Here is a 20,267-nt window from a genome sequence, read left to right on the forward strand (position 1 = left end):
GTTGGTCTCGGCCAGTCTTGTATGGCAGTGATCTTCTCGGGGTCGGGGGCGACACCTTCTGCACCCACCACATGCCCCAGGTACTGCACTCTGGGTTTCAGCAGATGACACTTGGAGGGCTTCAACTTCATCCCATATTTGGCAAGGGACGCGAACACCTCGGCCAGGTGCTCCAGGTGGGCTTCATATGTCTGGGAGTACACAATCACATCATCCAGGTATAACAGGACGGTCTCGAAATTTAGATGCCCCAGACAGCATTCCATCAGCCGTTGGAAGGTTCCAGGGGTGTTGCACAGCCCGAACGGCATACTATTGAATTCACAGAGCCCCATTGGGGTGGTGAAGGCAGTTTTCTCCTGGTCCTCGGGTGCCACGGCCACTTGCCAGTACCCGCTGGTGAGGTCAAGGGTAGAGAAGTAGTTCGCGGTTCTCAGTGCGGCCAAGGATTCTTCAATACGGGGCAGTGGGTAAGCATCTTTATGCGTTATCTAGTTAATCTTCCGGTAATCCACACACATCCGCATGGTGCCGTCCTTCTTCTTAACCAGTACCAACGGGGCGGCCCAGGGACTACAGCTGTCCCTGATAACCCCTGCCTCCCTCATGTTCCTCAACATGTCCTTGGCACATTGGTAGTGTGCAGGGGGAATAGGCCTGTACCTCTCTTTGATAGGGGGGTGTTCACCGGTGGGGATATGGTGTTGGACCCCTTTAATCTGCCCAAAGTCTAGGGGATGTTTGCTAAAAACTTGCTCATACTCCCGTACCACCCGGTATACCCCTTCTTTGTGATGTGTAGGGGTATCGTCAGTGCCTACATGTAACTGTCGGTGCCACTCATCTAACTCCCCTTGGGGCGGGTGAGTGCTGGCAGTCGGTGGTGAGGTTGGGGGAATTGCCTCGCGGATGGTGTGGGGATCCAGAGTGAGCAACTTGGCAAGTGTAGCATACCGGGGAAGCCTGACTTCTTCCTCCCCACAGTTCAGCACCCTCACAGGCACTCTCCCCTTCTTTACATCTACCACCCCTCTGGCGGCCATTGCTGTGGGCCAGTGCTTGGAAGGCATGGGCTCTATCATGGCAGGGTAGTCACGCCCCTGGGGCTCTACTGCTGCCCTACACCAAATCATCATCTCGCTCCTAGGGGGCACAATCAACTCAGGCACCACCCCTGGGTACGTGATAGCAAGAGGCCGGAGGGGTACTGGGTCATTCGGTGTAGATTCTCTCAGTACCCGGATGGCCTGGTCCTTAAACTTTGCAAAGTCCAGAGCAGGGTTCTGCAGGACCATGATACGCAGCTGGGTCCTGTGGGCATCTGACAGGAGCCCCTCTATGAACTGCTCAGTTAGGAGTTTGTCTTCTTCACGTACACTCTCTGGGTCCACCTGTTTAATTGCTCTCAGGGCCTCCTGCAAGTTTAAGGCATAGTCCCGTATGCTGTCTGGGGCCCGTTGTTTGCACCCAAAGAATCTCATCTTTATTTCTGCTGCAGTGCGGGTGTCAAAAGTACTCTTTAACTTGGCCAGTATCTGGGTTGCTGTCCCTTTATCTGTATCAGGCCAGGACTTCACTTCACGCTGGGCCGCGCCGGCTAGCTGCCCCATTAATATGCCCACCTTCTGGCTCTCAGTCAGCGGATACACTATGAACAAGCTGTGCAGCCTTTCTCTGAAGTCGCTCAGGGTATGTGACTCCCCGGAGTACTGCGGCAGCCATTCTGCTCCCGGGATGTATGGCATTGTGATCAGCATTACCGGCGCTACAGCGGGGGCTGGGGCGACGGCGACTGGGATTACATCGGCCGGTGCTGCTGCGTCTTGAGCTACCACAGCCACCTGCTCTCCCTCTGTGTCGGACATCTTCCTCCCCCTTAGTGAACCTCACCAGGCTCCGTTCACTTTTCAAAATCTCTTCCGGGTAGCGCGAAATCCTGTTCGTGACGCCAAATTTGACTCGCCCACCCGAGGGCTATGGGACACCCGGTGCCAGGCCGGACTAGTCCGGGGGTCGTCAGTGGTGGCGGGGCCCGACTCCGTGGCCCTGGTGGGTGTCAATTAATATGGCTGGTGACGTAGGGGTAATTAAAGTGTATATTTCTCGTGACGCCACCTGTGGTTTGCGGCCATTAAGCCGCCGCTGCTGTGTGAGGCCTCCGGGGTGATGGAGTGGCAGCAATGGTGGTACTGCTCCCCACAGGTGGAGCGGTGCCCCGGGGACACTGTTGGTGCTTGTGAGAGTCTATGGTGTTGTGTGGATAACACGGTGCAGGGTCGACAGGCAATGAAAGAAACAGGCACAAACAACAGTCTCTTTACCTTCTCCTCTTTTACTTCACAAACGGTTAGTCCTGGGAGACCTTTACAGGTGGTATAGGGCTCCGGCCGGCTGGAAGTAACTGAGATGTCGTTTTGGCCAGCTGAGTATGAGGCCTACTCCTGTTCTTTTCCTTACTGTGATAGGACCCTGCTCTCTGGATTTAGCAATGGACCTCTTTCTGCTGGGACCGGTGGTACGTCCCTTTCCCTCTGTGGTAGGCTGCACAGACCCTCTCTGGTGCTTCTCTGCTGGAGTCCACACCGGGCCCTGATGATGCAGCTGTACCTTCGGGTTGTTTATGGGCCAGGTGCTTGCAGTTCTCCTGCCCTTCGGATTCGGCTACCAGGGAGTATTTTAGGCCCTGGTGGCCACAGACTCCGATGTTCGAGTCTCTTTTGTGCCTCTCTGCTCCTCCTGTTTCACTGGGCCAAGCTGCTCCAGCTCTAGGCCCCAGTTCCACAGGACAGCACACTCTGCGTCTGCACTCTTTGCTTTCTCCTACAGACTGAACACTAACTCCTCCCTCAGGCCAGACTTAAGGAATGCTCCCTGGAACTCCAGGTTCAGAGCTCCCCCTGCTGGCCTGAGGGAGAACTGCGTTGGATGTTAAACTTACTGGCCAATAGACCTCCCAATTACCTCCAGGCTCAGCATTAACCCTTTGGAGGGGCAATGCTGTTGTGGCGACCAGGTCCTGGGGCGCCACACTGTCGTCCTACGGGTCGTGACGCCACCCACGGGTCGTGGTGACGGGATGCACCACCGCTGCGACTGGAGTGAAGGGGGGGCTCGTCTGGGATCGGTGTTGCGGCCGCAGCCTAGATGTTAGCCCCTCCGTTGGTAGGGGCGGTGTGTCCCGGGGCCCGTTGGGGATGTGGCGCCCTGGACTAGCCAGGGGCCACAGGTAACAACACACACACACCACCACCCCCAGCAGGTCACAGCAGTCATCTCCAGTGAGACCTGATTTTCTCCCTCGGGTTCAGACAGACACACCAGGTGGGCGGAGTCAGGCAGATGGACACGCCCACCGAGGAGTCTAGCTGGTCTGAGGCAGGAAACAACGCAGACAAGTCCAGGCAGAGGAAGGGAGAGGAGGTGTGCAGAGTGGCAGAAGCAGAAGGTTGGAGCCTAGGGCCCTCGTGTAGCAGTCAGGCAGACGGTAGTGGCCGTCTGCGGGAGCCGGGAAGACAGTCTTGGTGGAACCGTAGGTAGCCGGGGTTGGGCGGTGGCCCACCGGTACCGAACCGGGGAGCAAGCTGGAAACCGGAGCACAGGAGGAGCGGACAAGAAGGTGCAGGAAAGGACTTACACTACCGAACTGGGGTCAGGGGAAAAACACCGCAGCCGCCTGTGGGACCCGTCCATCCAGCCGTTTGTTTTACCAGAGACTCCGTGTACGTTACTGGCTGAGTAAGTACCACCGTGCCGTCTGCGCTGCCCCGCGACCCTGCACCCGGCCAAGCCCCGCAATCCACCTTACAGTCAACATCACTGGGCCCCGGGACCCACAGAGGGGAGAGAAACATCTCGGCTGCTCCCTGTCATCGCTCCCGGAATTCCACGTCCAGAGCAGCGGTGGTGTCCCAACCTCACCACAAACCGTGGGTGGCGTCACGGACTAAATTCCCCAATCTAACCACCCCTTTTCACTCACGGGCGAGGAGCGCCGCTCGAGTCCCCGGATCCGGCCCACCGCTCGAGCCACCGAGCAGCAGCAGCAGCAGCTCCGGACCCGAGCGTGAGGAGCGCAGCGTCCCCTCCCCACCCGCGACAGGGACTGGGCGACGGTGTTGTTGTCGGGGCGCAGGGTGCCGTGCTGTGGTGCAGTGTCATGCCCGGATGGCACTGGTGTACTCACGATTAATTCACACTCAGAGTCACTGGTAAACCAAAGTTTGGGTATGGTCGGGTCCCGCAGCCAGCTGCTTGTGTCCCTTATGAGGTTGATGGTGGCCCCTTTCCCTTGCACCTCTTGTTGTGGTTTTCGGCTCCCCTGCCTGGACAGTGGTAGCCCGCTCCCCGGTGTTTAGCTGCCAGAGGAGCCTTCGGTTGCCCGCAGACACTGGCTCGTCGGATGTTTGGCCCTTGGCGGTGGCTTTAACCTGGTATTGGTGGGCTTTTGCCTTCTTTCGGGACTTTGGGTGAGGATGAAACCGTGAGGTCCAGACTGCAATCAGTTAATTTGCCTAAACTCAGTGGCTTCTAAGCTAGGACGGGGTCTGAGTACCCGGTTTCTGGTGCTCCGGTAAACGGTTGACCAACCCTGGCCCGGTCCCTTCGGTTCCGCGGGTGGCTGTACCGGTACTCCTGCAGGCGGCCACCACCGTCTGCCTGCCTGATGTTACGGGGATCCCAGGCTCCAACCCGGGTCCCTCACTGCTTTACTCCTTCACTTCACTTCACCTAACCACTAACTATTTGTTTTTCCTGCCTCAGGACAGTAGTCTCCTCGCCTTTCCGCCTGACTCCGCCCACATGGTGTGCCCTACTGGCCCTGAGGGAGGCATCAGGTCTCCCTTTCAGGTGACTGATGTGTCCTCACACTGGATGGGGGTGTGTGTGTAATGTGGTAGGTGTTGTTACCTGTGACCCCTGGGGTCCAGGGCGTCACAAGCAGAAGTGGAGGTCAGGCCTGTGTGTGACAAGCCTGAAGCAAACTAAATCGGTGCCAGGGTAGGAGCCCTGGTACTGCTGGCTAGGAGGCAGACGGAGGCCTCTGTCTGCAGGAGCCAGGACGACGGCTCGGTGGAACCGAGGTGGACCGTAACAGGGTAGTGACCCGCCGGTACCGACCCGGGGAACCGACTCAGAAACCGGAGCACAAAGGGGGGTACTCAGACCCTGAAGCTAGGTCCAGAAGATACTGGGGGCTAGCTAATTAACTGATTGAGGCCAGAACTATAGGTCCTGTCCCACCCAAAGTACCGACTGAAGGCAACAGCTCAACGAGGGGGATAAAAAGCCACCACCATGGCAGAGAGATCCCACAGGCCAGCGTCTGCGGGCAAAGGGCTCCTCAGGCAACCACAAGCCGGGGAGCGGACTCCTGAAGTTGCAAGCGCAGGTAGTCCACCATCACAAAACAGGTGCAGGAGAAAGACAGAGACCACCAACCGGGTGGGGGACCAGACTGCAGCCGGCTGCAGGCATTGACCACCATCACCTTGGTTTACCAGAGACTCGTGTGTTTACTAATCGTGAGTACATCAGTGCGCTCCGGCCGCCCATCTCCCTGCACCACCAAACATCCCCCAACGGGTCCCGGGGCCGCCATCCCTACCCACGGAGAGGTTAACAACTTGCTGCGCAACATCTTCCCCGGGTGCCCCGTAACTGCAGCAGTGGTGTCCACCTTCGCCACATCCCGTGGGTGGCATCACGATCTTAACACGGCTCCAGCCGTACACCTACGTCCCCAAACTGCCAGCCCTCTTTTGATCGAAGTGACCGCAGGACCCCCAGGTCCGGAGACCCTCGAGCCACCCACCGAAGGTCCGGACCCGAGCAGCTCGGCTACCGAGCATGAGGTGGCACACTTGTCACTGACTTCTATGCCAGCCGCGTTCTCATATCACCTCTCGCGAGCGGCCCATGACGTCACTGCTAGTCACAGTCTTAGGCCGCCCACGAGAGGTGATGTGAGAACGCGGCGGGTATACAAGTCAGTGACAAGCACTGATGTCAGGAGTGCAGGACTTCATCACCACAGGTAATGAAAATACTAACCTCCTGATGGCAATGCTCATCATCCGTACGGCTGCTCGCACACTGCTGTGCGGGCAGATGCTAACACACTGCAGTGCGGGCAGATGCTGACACACTGTGTCATGGGCGGAGGAGGGGACGCCGCGCTCTCCCACTGCTCGGGTCCGGCTTCCGCTGCTGCTGCGGCCTGCTGCTGCTCGGTGGCTCGAGCGATGGGCCGGATCCCGGGGACTCTAGCGGCTCTCCTCGCCTGTGAGTGAAAGGGGGTTTTTGGGTGTGGGGATTGTTTATTGTCCGTGACGCCACCCACGGTTGTGGTGATTGAATGTACACCACCGCTGCTCTGACTGGGGATCCCGGGAGTGATGGTATGGAGCAGCTTGATGTTAGTTCTCCCCTCCGTGGGTAGGGGGTTGGTTGTCCCGGGGCCCAGTGATGAGGTGAGAGATGCAGGGCTTGGTGGGCGCAGGAACGCGGGGGCAGCGCTGTGCCTTGCGGCACTGTGGTACTCACTCAGCCTGAGACGATGACACAGTTCTCGGTAAAACACATGGCTGGAAAGATGGTTCCCACGGACGGCTGCACTTGCTTTCCCCAGTAGGTGACGGTGACGGTCCCTTTTTCCTGCACCTAAGATGATGATGGTTGCAATGGGTTCCCACCGGTAACCCGCTCCCCGGCTTGGATATGGGCCGGAGGAGCCCTACTTTGCCCGCAGGCGCTGGCCCTGAGAAACTGGTGCCCTGGCGGTGGCGGTGTCTCTCTGTAATGGTTGGACTGTTGCCTTCAATCGGGACTTGGTTGTTGGGAGACAGTCTTCCCCTTCACTGACGGATTTGGCAAATTATGGCGACTCCTAGCCTTGCCGGGATCCGAAAGGCCCCTGCCCTGGTGCTGACTGTTCTTCGTATACTGCTCCAGACCGCCGGGTCACCACCCGTCCGCGGTCCTTCCAGCAACCTCCGAGCAGTCCCCCTGCAGACTATCACCGCCGTCTGCTGACCTTGCTGTCACTGTCCGGGGCACACACCCGGACCAGCTTCAGGCTTTCTTAACTGTCACTTTTACTCCTTCACTCAAGCTCCTCTCCTTGGCTCCTCTACCACTTCACTTCCTTCTACTTTCACTTCCTAAACTGCACTGCCTGGTTCTTCCCGCCTCCAGGGCTGTGAACTCCTCGGTGGGCGGAGCCAACCGCCTGGCCCACCCCCTGGTGTGAACACCAGCCCCTGGAGGAAGGCAACAAGGATTTTAGGTTAGCCTTGGTGTTCCTAACTGGGGTGTAGGGTGTGGTGGTGTTATGACCTGTGACCCCTGGCTTGCCCAGGGCGTCACATTCCCCCTTAGCAAAATGCAGACCTTCCGCGGGCTGCCCGTCCAACACCGGTTTTATTTTCTGAAAAATATATAAAAAGAATAACACACATACAACTTATGACATCATCTTACATCGGGAGGTTCAGTCCTTAAACGTTGCAAATGGTTTACGGTTACGGTCTCCGCTCTCTCCCACCCAAGTAACCTAGCCCTGATGCTGCCCCTAAAACCCAGGCAGCACCCCTTGACCCAAGTCCAGCACAAATTACCTGAGCGGGATCTGTCCTTCCCCTCCAGAGGGTAGCCACCGGTTCCTGTGGTGGCTGGGCCCCAGCCTGCTCTGCTGAGGGCCCTCCCTCCAACCTGCCTCTCCGGAGGCGGCAACTGCGGAAACAGTAACGGTAAAACAACTTATTTACATGCCACTAACGTTTGTGGTTGCCCTGCAAGTTCACGGGCTTGTCCATGGAAAGTTCTCCATGCAACACTTTTTAAACGGTCCCCACAGGGACAACGGTGGCGGCAACGGCCGGTTGCAAATCACAGAAGAATCAGGTGACTTTCACGGTAATCATTTCTTCATTTTTAAAACTTGCAAACAAACAAACACACTGGTGGTCCCAACGGGGACGGTGCAATGGTGCTCCGCTGCCTTTACTCCGAGTCCTCAACATCACCTGAGGGAGGGGGCGCGGTGCTTACACGGGACTCCTGGCTGTCCCTTAGCTTAGCGTCCAGCGCGAACCACCCCCTCTCCCCACAGTGCCGGGTGTACTGCACGATGTCGCCCGGCATCAGGTTACGGCCGGGATGCTCCTCAGGCAGGTGGGCATTCACATCCCGCCGGGCTATAAACACTTCGGCCTCCAGGCCCGGTTCATATATAAACCCATAGCCCCGGCGGACATCAAACCTCCTCACCTGGTCTTCGTACAGCGGGCCCCGGACACGGAACGTTGCCTGACGGAGGCTCTCTTTTTCTCTAATTGCTCGGGCCACCAGCTCCGCCTTCTTCCTCTCTCTCTCACCGATCTCCAGGCCCAGCGGTACCGGCTCCCTGTCCCAATACGGCGCTGTTGCGAGCTCCGGCGCACGGGTCGGGCCCCGCGGGACATTCTGGACGCTGCCCACTGTCAGGGATCTGGGCGGCGGGTCCCACGGCGTCTTGGCCTTGGACGCCGCCTTGCAGCGGCAACCCGGCGCAACCTCAGCCGAGGTGTGGGGGATGGGCACAGGGGCTTCCCGTGGTTGGGTCTTCGGCACGGAGCGGGTCATCGGCTCCGGCTCGGGGACTTTCTCGGGAGACGCCTCCGGTTCGGTTTTCGGGGCTTTCCAGGGCAACACCTCCGGTCGACTACGGGCTCCGGCTGCAGGTCGGCCCGCCTGGGCGGGGATGCTGGGTATCGCTACCGGTTGCGGTGGTAGCGGGCCTAGTGGCGGGGTCACGGCTTCCGAGACGGGTGGCGAGGGAGGCAGCAGGGGGAGAGGGTTTGGACCGGGTCCCGCAGCTGACTGAGGCAGTTTAATCCCTAAGCGAGAGCAGAAAGCCCTCTAAAAATTGTCAATAAATTGAGTACCTCTATTAGAAACAATATCAGACGGGACTCCATGCAGTCTGACAATCTATATATATAATTGCCTTATTCTGTCTGTCTGTCTGTCTTGCTCCAAAATTGTGTCACGGTGACAGTGTCACCGTGACAGTGTCGTTAGCGTGACAACTGTCGGATTGGCCGCTGGCCCCGCCCCTCCCCACGGATTGGCCGCTCGCCTCGGCCTGGCCCCGCCCCCGCATGGATTAGCCGCTCTGGGCTCGGCCTGGCTCCGCCCCCCCACGGCTTGGCCGCTCGCCTTGGCCTGGCCCCGCCCCCCGCACGCATCGACCGCTTGGCCACGCCCCTTCCCCCGAATTCAAACGAAGCCCCGACTCCCCAAGCCCAGACAACCTTGCGATGCTGGGATCGTGACGAAGCCGGTGTACGCTGGTAACCATGATAAACATCGGGTAACTATAGGAAGCGCTTCGTATCATGGTTACCAGCGTACACCGGTGCGGTCAATAATGAAATGTCATGCAGCGGTGAAAGAGTTAAAGACACTGCAAGACACTTCATTATAGGCAGCGGGTACCCCCAGAAGAGAGAAGACAGAAGAAAGAAGACCCCACAGTCATACTCACCAGACGCCGACCGGGAGCAGGTGAACGCATCAAGGTCCTGCAGCGGCGGAACACACACACACGCACACACATAAGAACAGACACACACACATCAGATCACACTCACTCACTCTCACACACACCTCACACACACATCAGATCGCATCCACACACTCACAACATCCAGTGATATCGCTTACTTCTCGGCGGCGATACTGTGCGTGCAGTGACCTTCCAGGAGCTGCCGGAGGATGACATGGCCGGAAGCATGTGGTATCTCCGGATGTTGTTAGTGTGTGAGCGCGTATGTGCGATATCGTCAGTGCGTGTATGCGATCAGATGTGTGCGTGTATGCGATCAGATGTGTGCGTGTATGCGATCGGATGTGTGCGTGTATGCGATCGGATGTGTGCGTGTATGCGATCGGATGTGTGCATGTTTGCGATCGGATGTGTGAGTATCGGCAGAAGGCAGAGGAGCACGGCGTGCAGCACAGCTGCTGGGACAATCCACCGGAGGGCACAGGGAGAAGTGGGGTGTGAGTGTATGCGATCAGATGTGTGCGTGTATACTGTCTGATGTGTGACTGTGGAGCACGATGGGGAGTGCGCAGCATGGGGGATGGAGCACGATGGGGGGTGCGCAGCATGGGGGATGGAGCACGATGGGGGGTGCGCAGCATGGGGGATGGAGCACGATGGGGGGTGCGCAGCATGGGGGATGGAGCATGATGGGGGGTGCGCAGCATGGGGGGTGCACAGCATGGGGGATGGAGCACAATGGGGGGTGCACAGCATGGGGGATGGAGGATAATGGGGGGTGCGCAGCATGGGGGGTGCGCAGCATGGGGGATGGAGCACGATGGGGGGTGCGCAGCATGGGGGATGGAGCACGATGGGGGGTGCGCAGCATGGGGGATGGAGCACGATAGGGGGTGCGCAACATGGGGGATGGAGCACGATGGGGAGTGTGCAGCATGGGGGATGGAGCACGATGGGGAGTGCGCAGCATGGGGGATGGAGCACGATCAGGGTGCACACCTCCCCCCAAAACACACACGCGCACCGCACAACACACCACACACATACTGGGAACCACAAACACCGCCCTACACAGACACCCACACACAGACAACGCCGCACACACACAACACCCAACACACAAACACCGCGGCATACATAAATATACGCACATACCGCGCAACACACACACTGCACAAAACATACCTCCCCTAAAACACACACACACACTCCACACCCACACAAACCGCGCAACACACACAGCACCACACACACAGAACGCTGCAGACACACAGCGCTCCACAAACAACGCAACACACACAACGCAACACACAAACAACACTGCTCTCACCCCCCCGCACACCCAGACAACACCCAGAACATTTACAGCGCCCTACACAAACACTGGCAACTACACACAACAACATCGATATATATAACAAAAAACATACATTAACTACACAATACGTAAATTCTAGAATACCCGATGCGTTAGAATCGCGCCACCTTCTAGTTTCGCATATAAATAAATACCTGAGCTATATTTCAGCATTGGGTAAAAATGGAAATGCGACAAGATGTGTAATACTGTAAAACCAATCCACCACAACCAAAATGACCATATTAGCAGCAGAGGAAGGAAGATCCATAATAAATTCCATGGAAATGTCTGTCCAAGGTTTGCTAAGGACAGTTATTGGCAGAAGACAACCTGACAGACGAGACTGTGATGCCTTAGAACACGCATAGGTGGCACATGCAGACACATAGGACACCATATCCCTCCTGATTTTTACACGATAAGGCTATGTGCCCACGGGGACATTGTCCTGCGGATATATCCGCAAGACATTCCGCAGGTGCTCCCAGAAATCCGCAACAGAACTTTCTCTGTTTCAATGCTGCGGATATACAGCGGAATGTCGTGCGGATATGGTGCGGGCATTCTGCATTGAGGATACAGTACCATGGCTTCGGCACTGCATCCTCAATGCAGAACAAGTGCTGCAGTGATCGGGGTGCTCATACTTACCTCCATCATGCAGCACCTCGCTTTCCGGCGGCCGGGTCACTGTCAGGCAGCGTCTGGTTCACTGTGCTGGAGGTGGGCGGGCCTGAACTAGCTCCGGCTGTCACATGACCGGAGCTCGTGCAGGCCCCGCCCACCTCTTCCTTCCTGTACCTGGCTGGATCCACCGCGCTGCTGCCGCTGCCGCTACACCGGACGGAGAAAGTGACTCGGGTCTCTATCAAGGCAGGTAGGTATATGGGACCCTGCGGAGAAATCCGCAACAATAATTGACATACTGCAGATTTTTCCGCACGAAAATCGGCACGGTTTCCGCTGCGGAAAAATCCGCAGCGTCGGCACAGCATTTCCCAAATGCCATAGAAATGGCTGGGGAGTAGCTGTGCTGCAGATTTCTGGAAAATCCGCTGCTTTTCCGCGAGAAATCCGCGGCAAAATCCGCGCATTTTCCGCAGCGTGGGCACATAGCCTAAGAGCTCCAGAGTACTATTCACCCCATGGGAACCAGCCAGGGCAGAATCATGATGTTCCACCAGAACCCTAAGGAGAAGATTCAGGCAGACAATAAGTTACAAAAAAATGAAACCTATTAAACAAATAAAGACCAGTGAGCTTGCCTTGGTGTAAGATGTTTTGTCGACTTGAAATTCAGATGCACAGGCTGAATAAGAAGCAGACGGCTTGCTATTCAACCACTTTGTTCAATGGTGGGTGCATCCCAAGGGTGCAGTTACTGTTAAAATTAAGGCGCTGGCCAGATGCATTGCAGAACAAATTGGCAGTGGACTTCCAACTTAAGATGGGTACCTCACTGTTTCTAGCCCTTTTGTCCTCTCCACTACGGGGTCAGACAGAGACAGCCAGATGCTTGGATTTGTCAGTTTGCCCCTGTTTGTTCAAACCCAGTCAAAAGAAAATAAAGTAAATTATACAGCGAAGCCTTGTAATATATAAGCAATAAAAATAAACTTTATTCATTTTGGGTTGTCTTTCAGGTTTGTCTGCAGAAACTATCGATGCTTTAAAATCTCCGGAATCCTTTTACTAATTACAACAGTATTGTTTTTGGCCTTGCACGTTTTGAAAACAGATAAGTTATTAAGGTAAGAGACAAGTGTCAGACATTAAGATAAAAACATATTATGAAGATGAGAGAATTATTGATACACAATATTTTTATTATTATTATTTATTATTAGATCGCTATTTATTCCATGGCGCTTTACATGCGAAAGGGGTACATATAGTAGGGACAAGTACAATAATCATAAACAAAACAAGACAGACAGGTACAGGAGGAGAGAGGACTCTGCCTGCGTGGGCTCACAGTCTACTAGGGATGGGGAGAATACAGTAGGTGAGGGTAGAGCTTGTCGTGCGGTGCTATAGCGGACTGAGGGTTACGGCAGGTTGTAGGATTGTCGGAAGAGGTGGGTCTTCAGGTTCCTTTTGAAGCTTGTCAAGGTAGGCGAGAGTCTGATATGTTGTGGCAAAGCATTTCAGAGTATGGGAGAGGCACGGGAGAAATCTTGAATGCGGTGGTGGGAAGAGGAGATGAGGTGGCAGTAGAGAAGGAGATCTTGTGAGGATCGAAGGTTACGTGCGGGTAAGTACCAAGAGACTAGGTCACAGATGTAAGGAGGAGACAGGTTGTGGATGGCTTTGTATGTCTTGGTTAGGGTTTTGAACTGAAATCTTTGGATAATGGGAAACCAGTGAAAGGATTGGTAGAGAGGAGAGGTTGGGGATTAGTAGGGGGACAGGTGGATTAGTCGGGCAGCAGAGTTTACAATAGACTGTAGGGGTGCAAGAATATTAGAAGGGAGGCCACAGAGCAGGAGGTTGCAATTTTTCAGGCAGGAGATAATAAGGGCATGCCCTAGGGTTTTTACAGCTTCTTGGGAAAGGAATGTACGAATCTAAGAAATATTTTTGAGTTGTTTTTGTACTTTTTAATTAAAGGTGTTGAGTGTTCTTAATAGACTGTATGTATGTATATATATATATATATATATATATATATATATATATATATACAGTGTATATATATATATATATATATATACAGTTAGGTCCAGAAATATTTGGACAGTGACACAAGTCTTGTTATTTTAGCTGTTTACAAAAACATGTTCAGAAATACAATTATATATATAATATGGGCTGAAAGTGCACACTCCCAGCTGCAATATGAGAGTTTTCACATCCAAATCGGAGAAAGGGTTTAGGAATCATAGCTCTGTAATGCATAGCCTCCTCTTTTTCAAGGGACCAAAAGTAATTGGACAATGGACTCTAAGGGCTGCAATTAACTCTGAAGACGTCTCCCTCGTTAACCTGTAATCAATGAAGTAGTTAAAAGGTCTGGGGTTGATTTCAGGTGTGTGGTTTTGCATTTGGAAGCTGTTGCTGTGACCAGACAACATGCGGTCTAAGGAACTCTCAATTGAGGTGAAGCAGAACATCCTGAGGCTGAAAAAAAAGAAAAAATCCATCAGAGAGATAGCAGACATGCTTGGAGTAGCAAAATCAACAGTCGGGTACATTCTGAGAAAAAAGGAATTGACAGGTGAGCTTGAGAACTCAAAAAGGCCTGGGCGTCCACGGATGACAACAGTGGTGGATGATCGCCGCATACTTTCTTTGGTGAAGAAGAACCCGTTCACAACATCAACTGAAGTCCAGAACACTCTCAGTGAAGTAGGTGTATCTGTCTCTAAGTCAACAGTAAAGAGAAGACTCCATGAAAGTAAATACAAAGGGTTCACATCTAGATGCAAACCATTCATCAATTCCAAAAATAGACAGGCCAGAGTTACATTTGCTGAAAAACACCTCATGAAGCCAGCTCAGTTCTGGAAAAGTATTCTATGGACAGATGAGACCAAGATCAACCTGTACCAGAATGATGGGAAGAAAAAAGTTTGGAGAAGAAAGGGAACGGCACATGATCCAAGGCACACCACATCCTCTGTAAAACATGGTGGAGGCAACGTGATGGCGTGGGCATGCATGGCTTTCAATGGCACTGGGTCACTTGTGTTTATTGATGACATAACAGCAGCCAAGAGTAGCCGGATGAATTCTGAAGTGTACCGGGATATACTTTCAGCCCAGATTCAGCCAAATGCCGCAAAGTTGATCGGACGGCGCTTCATAGTACAGATGGACAATGACCCCAAGCATACAGCCAAAGCTACCCAGGAGTTCATGAGTGCAAAAAAGTGGAACATTCTGCAATGGCCAAGTCAATCACCAGATCTTAACCCAATTGAGCATGCATGTCACTTGCTCAAATCCAGACTTAAGACGGAAAGACCCACAAACAAGCAAGACCTGAAGGCTGCGGCTGTAAAGGCCTGGCAAAGCATTAAGAAGGAGGAAACCCAGCATTTGGTGATGTCCATGGGTTCCAGACTTAAGGCAGCGATTGCCTTCAAAGGATTCGCACAAAATATTGAAAATAAAAATATTTTGTTTGGGTTTGGTTTATTTGTCCAATTACTTTTGACCTCCTAAAATGTGGAGTGTTTGTAAAGAAATGTGTACAATTCCTACAATTTCTATCAGATATTTTTGTTCAAACCTTCAAATTAAACGTTACAATCTGCACTTGAATTCTGCTGTAGAGGTTTCATTTCAAATCCAATGTGGTGGCATGCAGAGCCCAACTCGCGAAAATTGTGTCACTGTCCAAATATTTCTGGACCTAACTGTGTATATATATATATATATATATATATATATTATATATATATATATATATATATATATATTATATATATATATATATATATTTATACAGTACAGACCAAAAGTTTTGACACACCTTCTAATCTCTAGAACAACTGTTAAGAGGAGACTTTGTGCAGCAGGCCTTCATGGTAAAATAGCTGCTAGGAAACCTCTGCTAAGGACAGGCAACAAGCAGAAGAGACTTGTTTGGGCTAAAAAACACAAGGAATGGACATTAGACCAGTGGAAATCTGTGCTTTGGTCAGTGCAAATTTGAGATCTTTGGATCCAACCACAGTGTCTTTGTAGAAAAGGTGAACGGATGGACTCTACATGGCTGGTTCCCACCGTGAAGCATGGAGGAAGAGGTGTGATGGTGTGGGAGTGCTTTGCTGGTGACACTGTTGGGGATTTATTCAAAATTGAAGACATACAGAACCAGCATGCCTACCACAGCGTCTTGCATCGGCATGCTATTCCATCTGGTTTGCATTTAGTTGGACCATCATTTATTTTTTAAAAGGACAATGACCCCAAACACACCTCCAGGCTGTGTAAGGGCTATTTGACTAAGAAGGAGAGTAATGGGCTGCTACGCCAGATGACCTGGCCTCCACAGTCACCAGACCTGAATCCAATTGAGATGGTTTGGGGTGAGCTGGACCGCAGAGTGCAGGCAAAAGGGCCAACAAGTGCTAAGCATCTCTGGGAACTCCTTCAAGACTGTTGGTAAACCATTTCCGGTGACTACCTCTTGAAGCTCATCAAGAGAATGCCAAGAGTGTACAAAGTAGTAATAAAAGCAAAAGGTGGCTACTTTGAAGAACCTAGAATATAAGACATATTTTCAGTTGTTCCACACTTTTTTAAGTATTTCATTCCACATGTTTTCATTCATAGTTTTGATGCCTTCAATGTGAATCTACAATTGTCAGAGTCCTGAAAATAAAGAAAACTCTTTGAATGAGAAGGTGTGTCCAAACTTTTGGTCTGTACTGTGTATGTATGTATGTATGTATATATATATATATATATATATATATATATATATATGTATATGTATGTGTTTATATATATATATATATATTAGCCGTAGTACCCGGGCGTTGTTAGCTGTATATATATTAGCTGTAGTACCCGGGATAGTAACTGTCTCTCTGTCTCCCTCCCAGTCTCTGTCTGTCGCTGTCTGCCTGTCTCTCTGTCTGTCTCTTTCTTTGTCTGTCTGTATCTATGTCTCTGTCTGTCTGTATCTATGTCTCTGTCTGTATTTGTATCAGTCTGTCTCCATCTCTGTGTCTGTCTGTCTCTTTCTATCTCTGTGTCTGTCTCTATGAGTGTGTCTTTCTGTCTCTCTCTTTCCCCATCTGTCTCTTTCCCCGGCTGTCTCTTTGCCCGGCTGTCTCTTTGCCCGGCTGTCTCTTTGCCCGGCTGTCTCTTTGCCCGGCTGTCTCTTTCCAGGGCTGTCTCTTTCCAGGGCTGTCTCTTTCCAGGGCTGTCTCTTTCCAGGGCGGTCTCTTTCCAGGGCGGTCTCTTTCCAGGGCGGTCTCTTTGCCCGGCTTTCTCTTTGCCTGGCTGTCTCTTTCCAGGGCTGTCTCTTTCCCCGTCTGTCTCTTTCCCCATCTGTCTCTTTCCAGGTCTGTCTCTTTGCTCGTCTGTCTCTTTGCTCGTCTGTCTCTTTGCTCGTCTGTCTCTTTCCAGGTCTGTCTCTTTCCAGGTCTGTCTCTTTCCAGGTCTGTCTCTTTCCAGGTCTGCCTCTTTGCCGGTCTGTCTCTTTGCCCAGCTGTCTCTTTGCCCGGCTGTCATTTTCCAGGGCTTTCTCTTTCCAGGTCTGTCTTTTTCCCAGTCTGTCTCTTTGCCCGTCTGTCTCTTTGCCCGTCTGTCTCTTTCCCCATCTGTCTCTTTCCCCGTCTGTCTCTTATCAGGTCTGTCTCTTTGCCCGTCTGTCTCTTATCAGGTCTGTCTCTTTGCCCGTCTGTCTCTTTCCACATCTGTCTCTATCTCTCTGTCTCTTTCCCTGTCTGTCTCTGTCTGTGTCAGTCTCTGTCTCTCTCTATCCGTCCCCCCACCGACATCATATTCCCTCACACATAAGCTTCTTATACTAATAGTTTATTTTGTTCCTATAGCAACAACTGACAGTTGCTATTAATATCCTATAGCTCCCAGCTCCATTCAGTTTAATGGAGGCCTGTTTTTTGGAGAGTAACTGTAAAGCGCAGGGTTAAATTTTCCCGCCCAAACATAGTCTATGACGTTCCCTGAGTCACATGGGGTGTCTGTGCAAAATTTCGTGACGGTAAATGCGACGGTGCGGATTCCTTTAGCGGACATACATACATACAGACATACATACATACACTCAGCTTTATATATTAGATGATTGAGTTTTAATTTTCGAATGTTATAACTAATGATGAGCTGACCCATTGATTTCTGGAATCGAATGATTCAACGGGACTGGGTGGCGTCACGAACTTTCTAACTCCCTTGTATATATTCCCCCCTCTTCTTTTAATTCGAGTGTCCGCGCGGACCCCCCGGATCCGGAGACCCCTCGAGCCACCGCGGCTCAGGATCCGAGTGGCTCGGCCGCTGGCACGGGGGCGGTACACAGACAGCGCAAATATAGCCTGGGGAAACAGCTCTAATATAGCCTGGTGCAATACTGGTGTAATACCTTCTGGTGAAAACAGCTGTAATACCGCCTGGTTTAAAAAGCTCTAATATAGCCTAGTGCATACTGTGCTTATATAGCGTGGTGGATTCTGGTCTAATCTAGCCTGATGCATACAGTCCTAATACAGCCTATTCTCTACTTTGAATTTTTTTGCGGAATAAAACTATGAGGATATCATTAAATAGGGGGTGTGAATGTGTCTGTGGTCCTGCTGGAGTTGATGTCTTTGCTATAGGGATAGGATATGGTTGATCTGTGCCTGCTACATGCCCAAATGAAACTTCTTCCTCTTTTGCACAAAGCCCACAGGATGTTCTGCATTATTTCATGAACTTGAGTACCCCTGGATGAATGGTGAGGCTATGACATGTAGAGGGGATTTTAGATTGGATAGCTGACATTGCCTCTAGTTCTTATGTCTTCAACCCAGTCCCCTGCTAAACGTGCATAGTTGGCATCTGAGGACCATGGTCATCTTTTTTCTCTCTCACTCCTTGCAAATCAGCAAAGATGTGTGAGCCTCAAGTCATGCAGCAGTCACTTCTGCTTTTTAATGACTCAGCTGGTTCTGGTTCCGTAGTCCATCCACCTGGCCATGGTGGAAGATACCGAGTGCACTGATGCCCTACCACTTTTTGTGTTGGTGGATGAGTATGTGAAGCCCCACAGGTGTAGTGTCAGTGTCGGTGCATTACCTTCAGGGACTCCACGTTGCTGGATCTCCGTCACTGGTAGGAAATCTTCTTGTTTTGATCGTGACGCCACTCTCAGTATTGCGGCCAGTAGTGACCGCCACTGCAGGTTGAGGGTCGCCTGGGGCTGATGGTGTGTGCAGTTAGATGTAGTAGCCTCCTGAGAGTGAGGCAAGCCCCAGGGCCCTGTGTAGGTGCGTAGTACCACAAGTCGCAGAATGACCACACAGGCAGGAATGTCTTTCAAGGGCTTTACTCACATTTGATGGCAGGGTGAGTAGCCCGGGCGTAGCTGGGATGAACCAGATGGGAACCAGGTATCCTTCAGGCTGACTTTATGAGGGTGACTACTGACTCGCCTTCCTTAGCCCTTGGTGGTTTGGGGTGACCCCGACTTTTAGTCCCTATGGGGGTCACCCAGGGAAGATGCTGCAGCCTCTCTCCCCTTGTTGTTTGCCGTGTGCTTGTTCCCCGGACCAGGCCACTCCAGCCTCTTGCCTCCTATGACCTATGGGCCCTCACTGCGGTTACGTGGCTGCGGCTTTTGTAGTGTTGTGGTGTGGGCTTTTAGAGCCCCACACCGGCAGGTTTAGCAGAAGAAAGTTGAATCTATCTCCGCTTCGGGATCTGCCGCCCGGTTGGGCCTGGTGCTCTCTAGCAGTCTCCTTACTTCCCACTCCGTGCACTCTCTAGCTGAAGCTGGCTTTCAGGCAGCACTCCTAGTTGACCGTTCTCCCCCGTCTGTAGCCACTGCGCGGGCGCTGTTAGACAGCAACAGCCCCACAGGTCTGCTCCTCACTGAGCCCTATGGAGTTCTGCTCTAACTGACTCACTGCCCCTCCTCTCCTGTTCTTGCCTACGCCACCTAGCAACCAGACTCTCCACCACACCCCTTGAGAGGAGATGGAGGCTCTACCCCCTCCACTATTCCAGTGAAGGTGAAGGCTTGCCCCCTCCTGGGATCCCCAGGGGTCCTCTCATGGGTACATGCGTGAGACCTGATCACTATGCGCCTGTGTTCCACACCCCTGTCAGCCATCTGGATTACCTGTATTGTACTGTCCCCAGCATGGGTGCAGTACTCAGTGGTGCCTGACCAGGTCAGGGGCGCCACAAGTACATAGGAGTGCTAGTGCGCGTGATCAGCCGACAACTGCAGCACATCTCTGAGAATGAGGAAACACAGGTGGCAACTGCTGTGGCTTTTAACAATATGCAGACCGGCAAGGAGTACAGGGGTGAGGAGTGGGTAGAAGTTGATGCAGGGGTTTATGAGATCCTAGACTCCATATGTAGGGAAGGCCATTCTACTGACATGTGCAGTTCGGACGGAGGAAGAGGAGGTGGTCATGCTGACTTAGCAGCACAGCAAAGGATGAAGCAGGGTGCAAAAGCACAGTGGCCAGCCCCTAGCAAGCCCCTAGGCTGATACTGCCCACTGTGCCAAAAGGTGTGAGCACACCAAAGCTCTAAGAAGCTCCCTGGAGTGACATTTCTTCAGGCAATGTGCTAAGGACAAGAGATGAGTGTGTTATGATTGAGCGATTGAGGAGGATCAAAGGGGTAGAAACTAGGAAACCCAGAGAATGATCAGAGTGGTTGGAA

The 20,267-nt window shown here is 52.6% G+C and overlaps 1 protein-coding gene across 1 annotated transcript in view; it reads left to right on the plus strand.

Annotated features, from left to right (window-relative positions):
- Window positions 1-20,267, plus strand: part of LOC142296875 (galactose-3-O-sulfotransferase 2-like) — a 99,662-nt gene that overhangs the window by 17,369 nt on the left and 62,026 nt on the right. The window contains exon 2 of the mRNA XM_075340959.1: window positions 12,551-12,658. Coding sequence (XP_075197074.1) covers window positions 12,551-12,658 — 108 coding nt within the window. The remainder of the gene's footprint in view (window positions 1-12,550; window positions 12,659-20,267) is intronic.

This window comes from Anomaloglossus baeobatrachus, chromosome 3 (assembly GCF_048569485.1).
Source record: "Anomaloglossus baeobatrachus isolate aAnoBae1 chromosome 3, aAnoBae1.hap1, whole genome shotgun sequence".
Classification (NCBI taxonomy): domain Eukaryota; kingdom Metazoa; phylum Chordata; class Amphibia; order Anura; family Aromobatidae; genus Anomaloglossus; species Anomaloglossus baeobatrachus.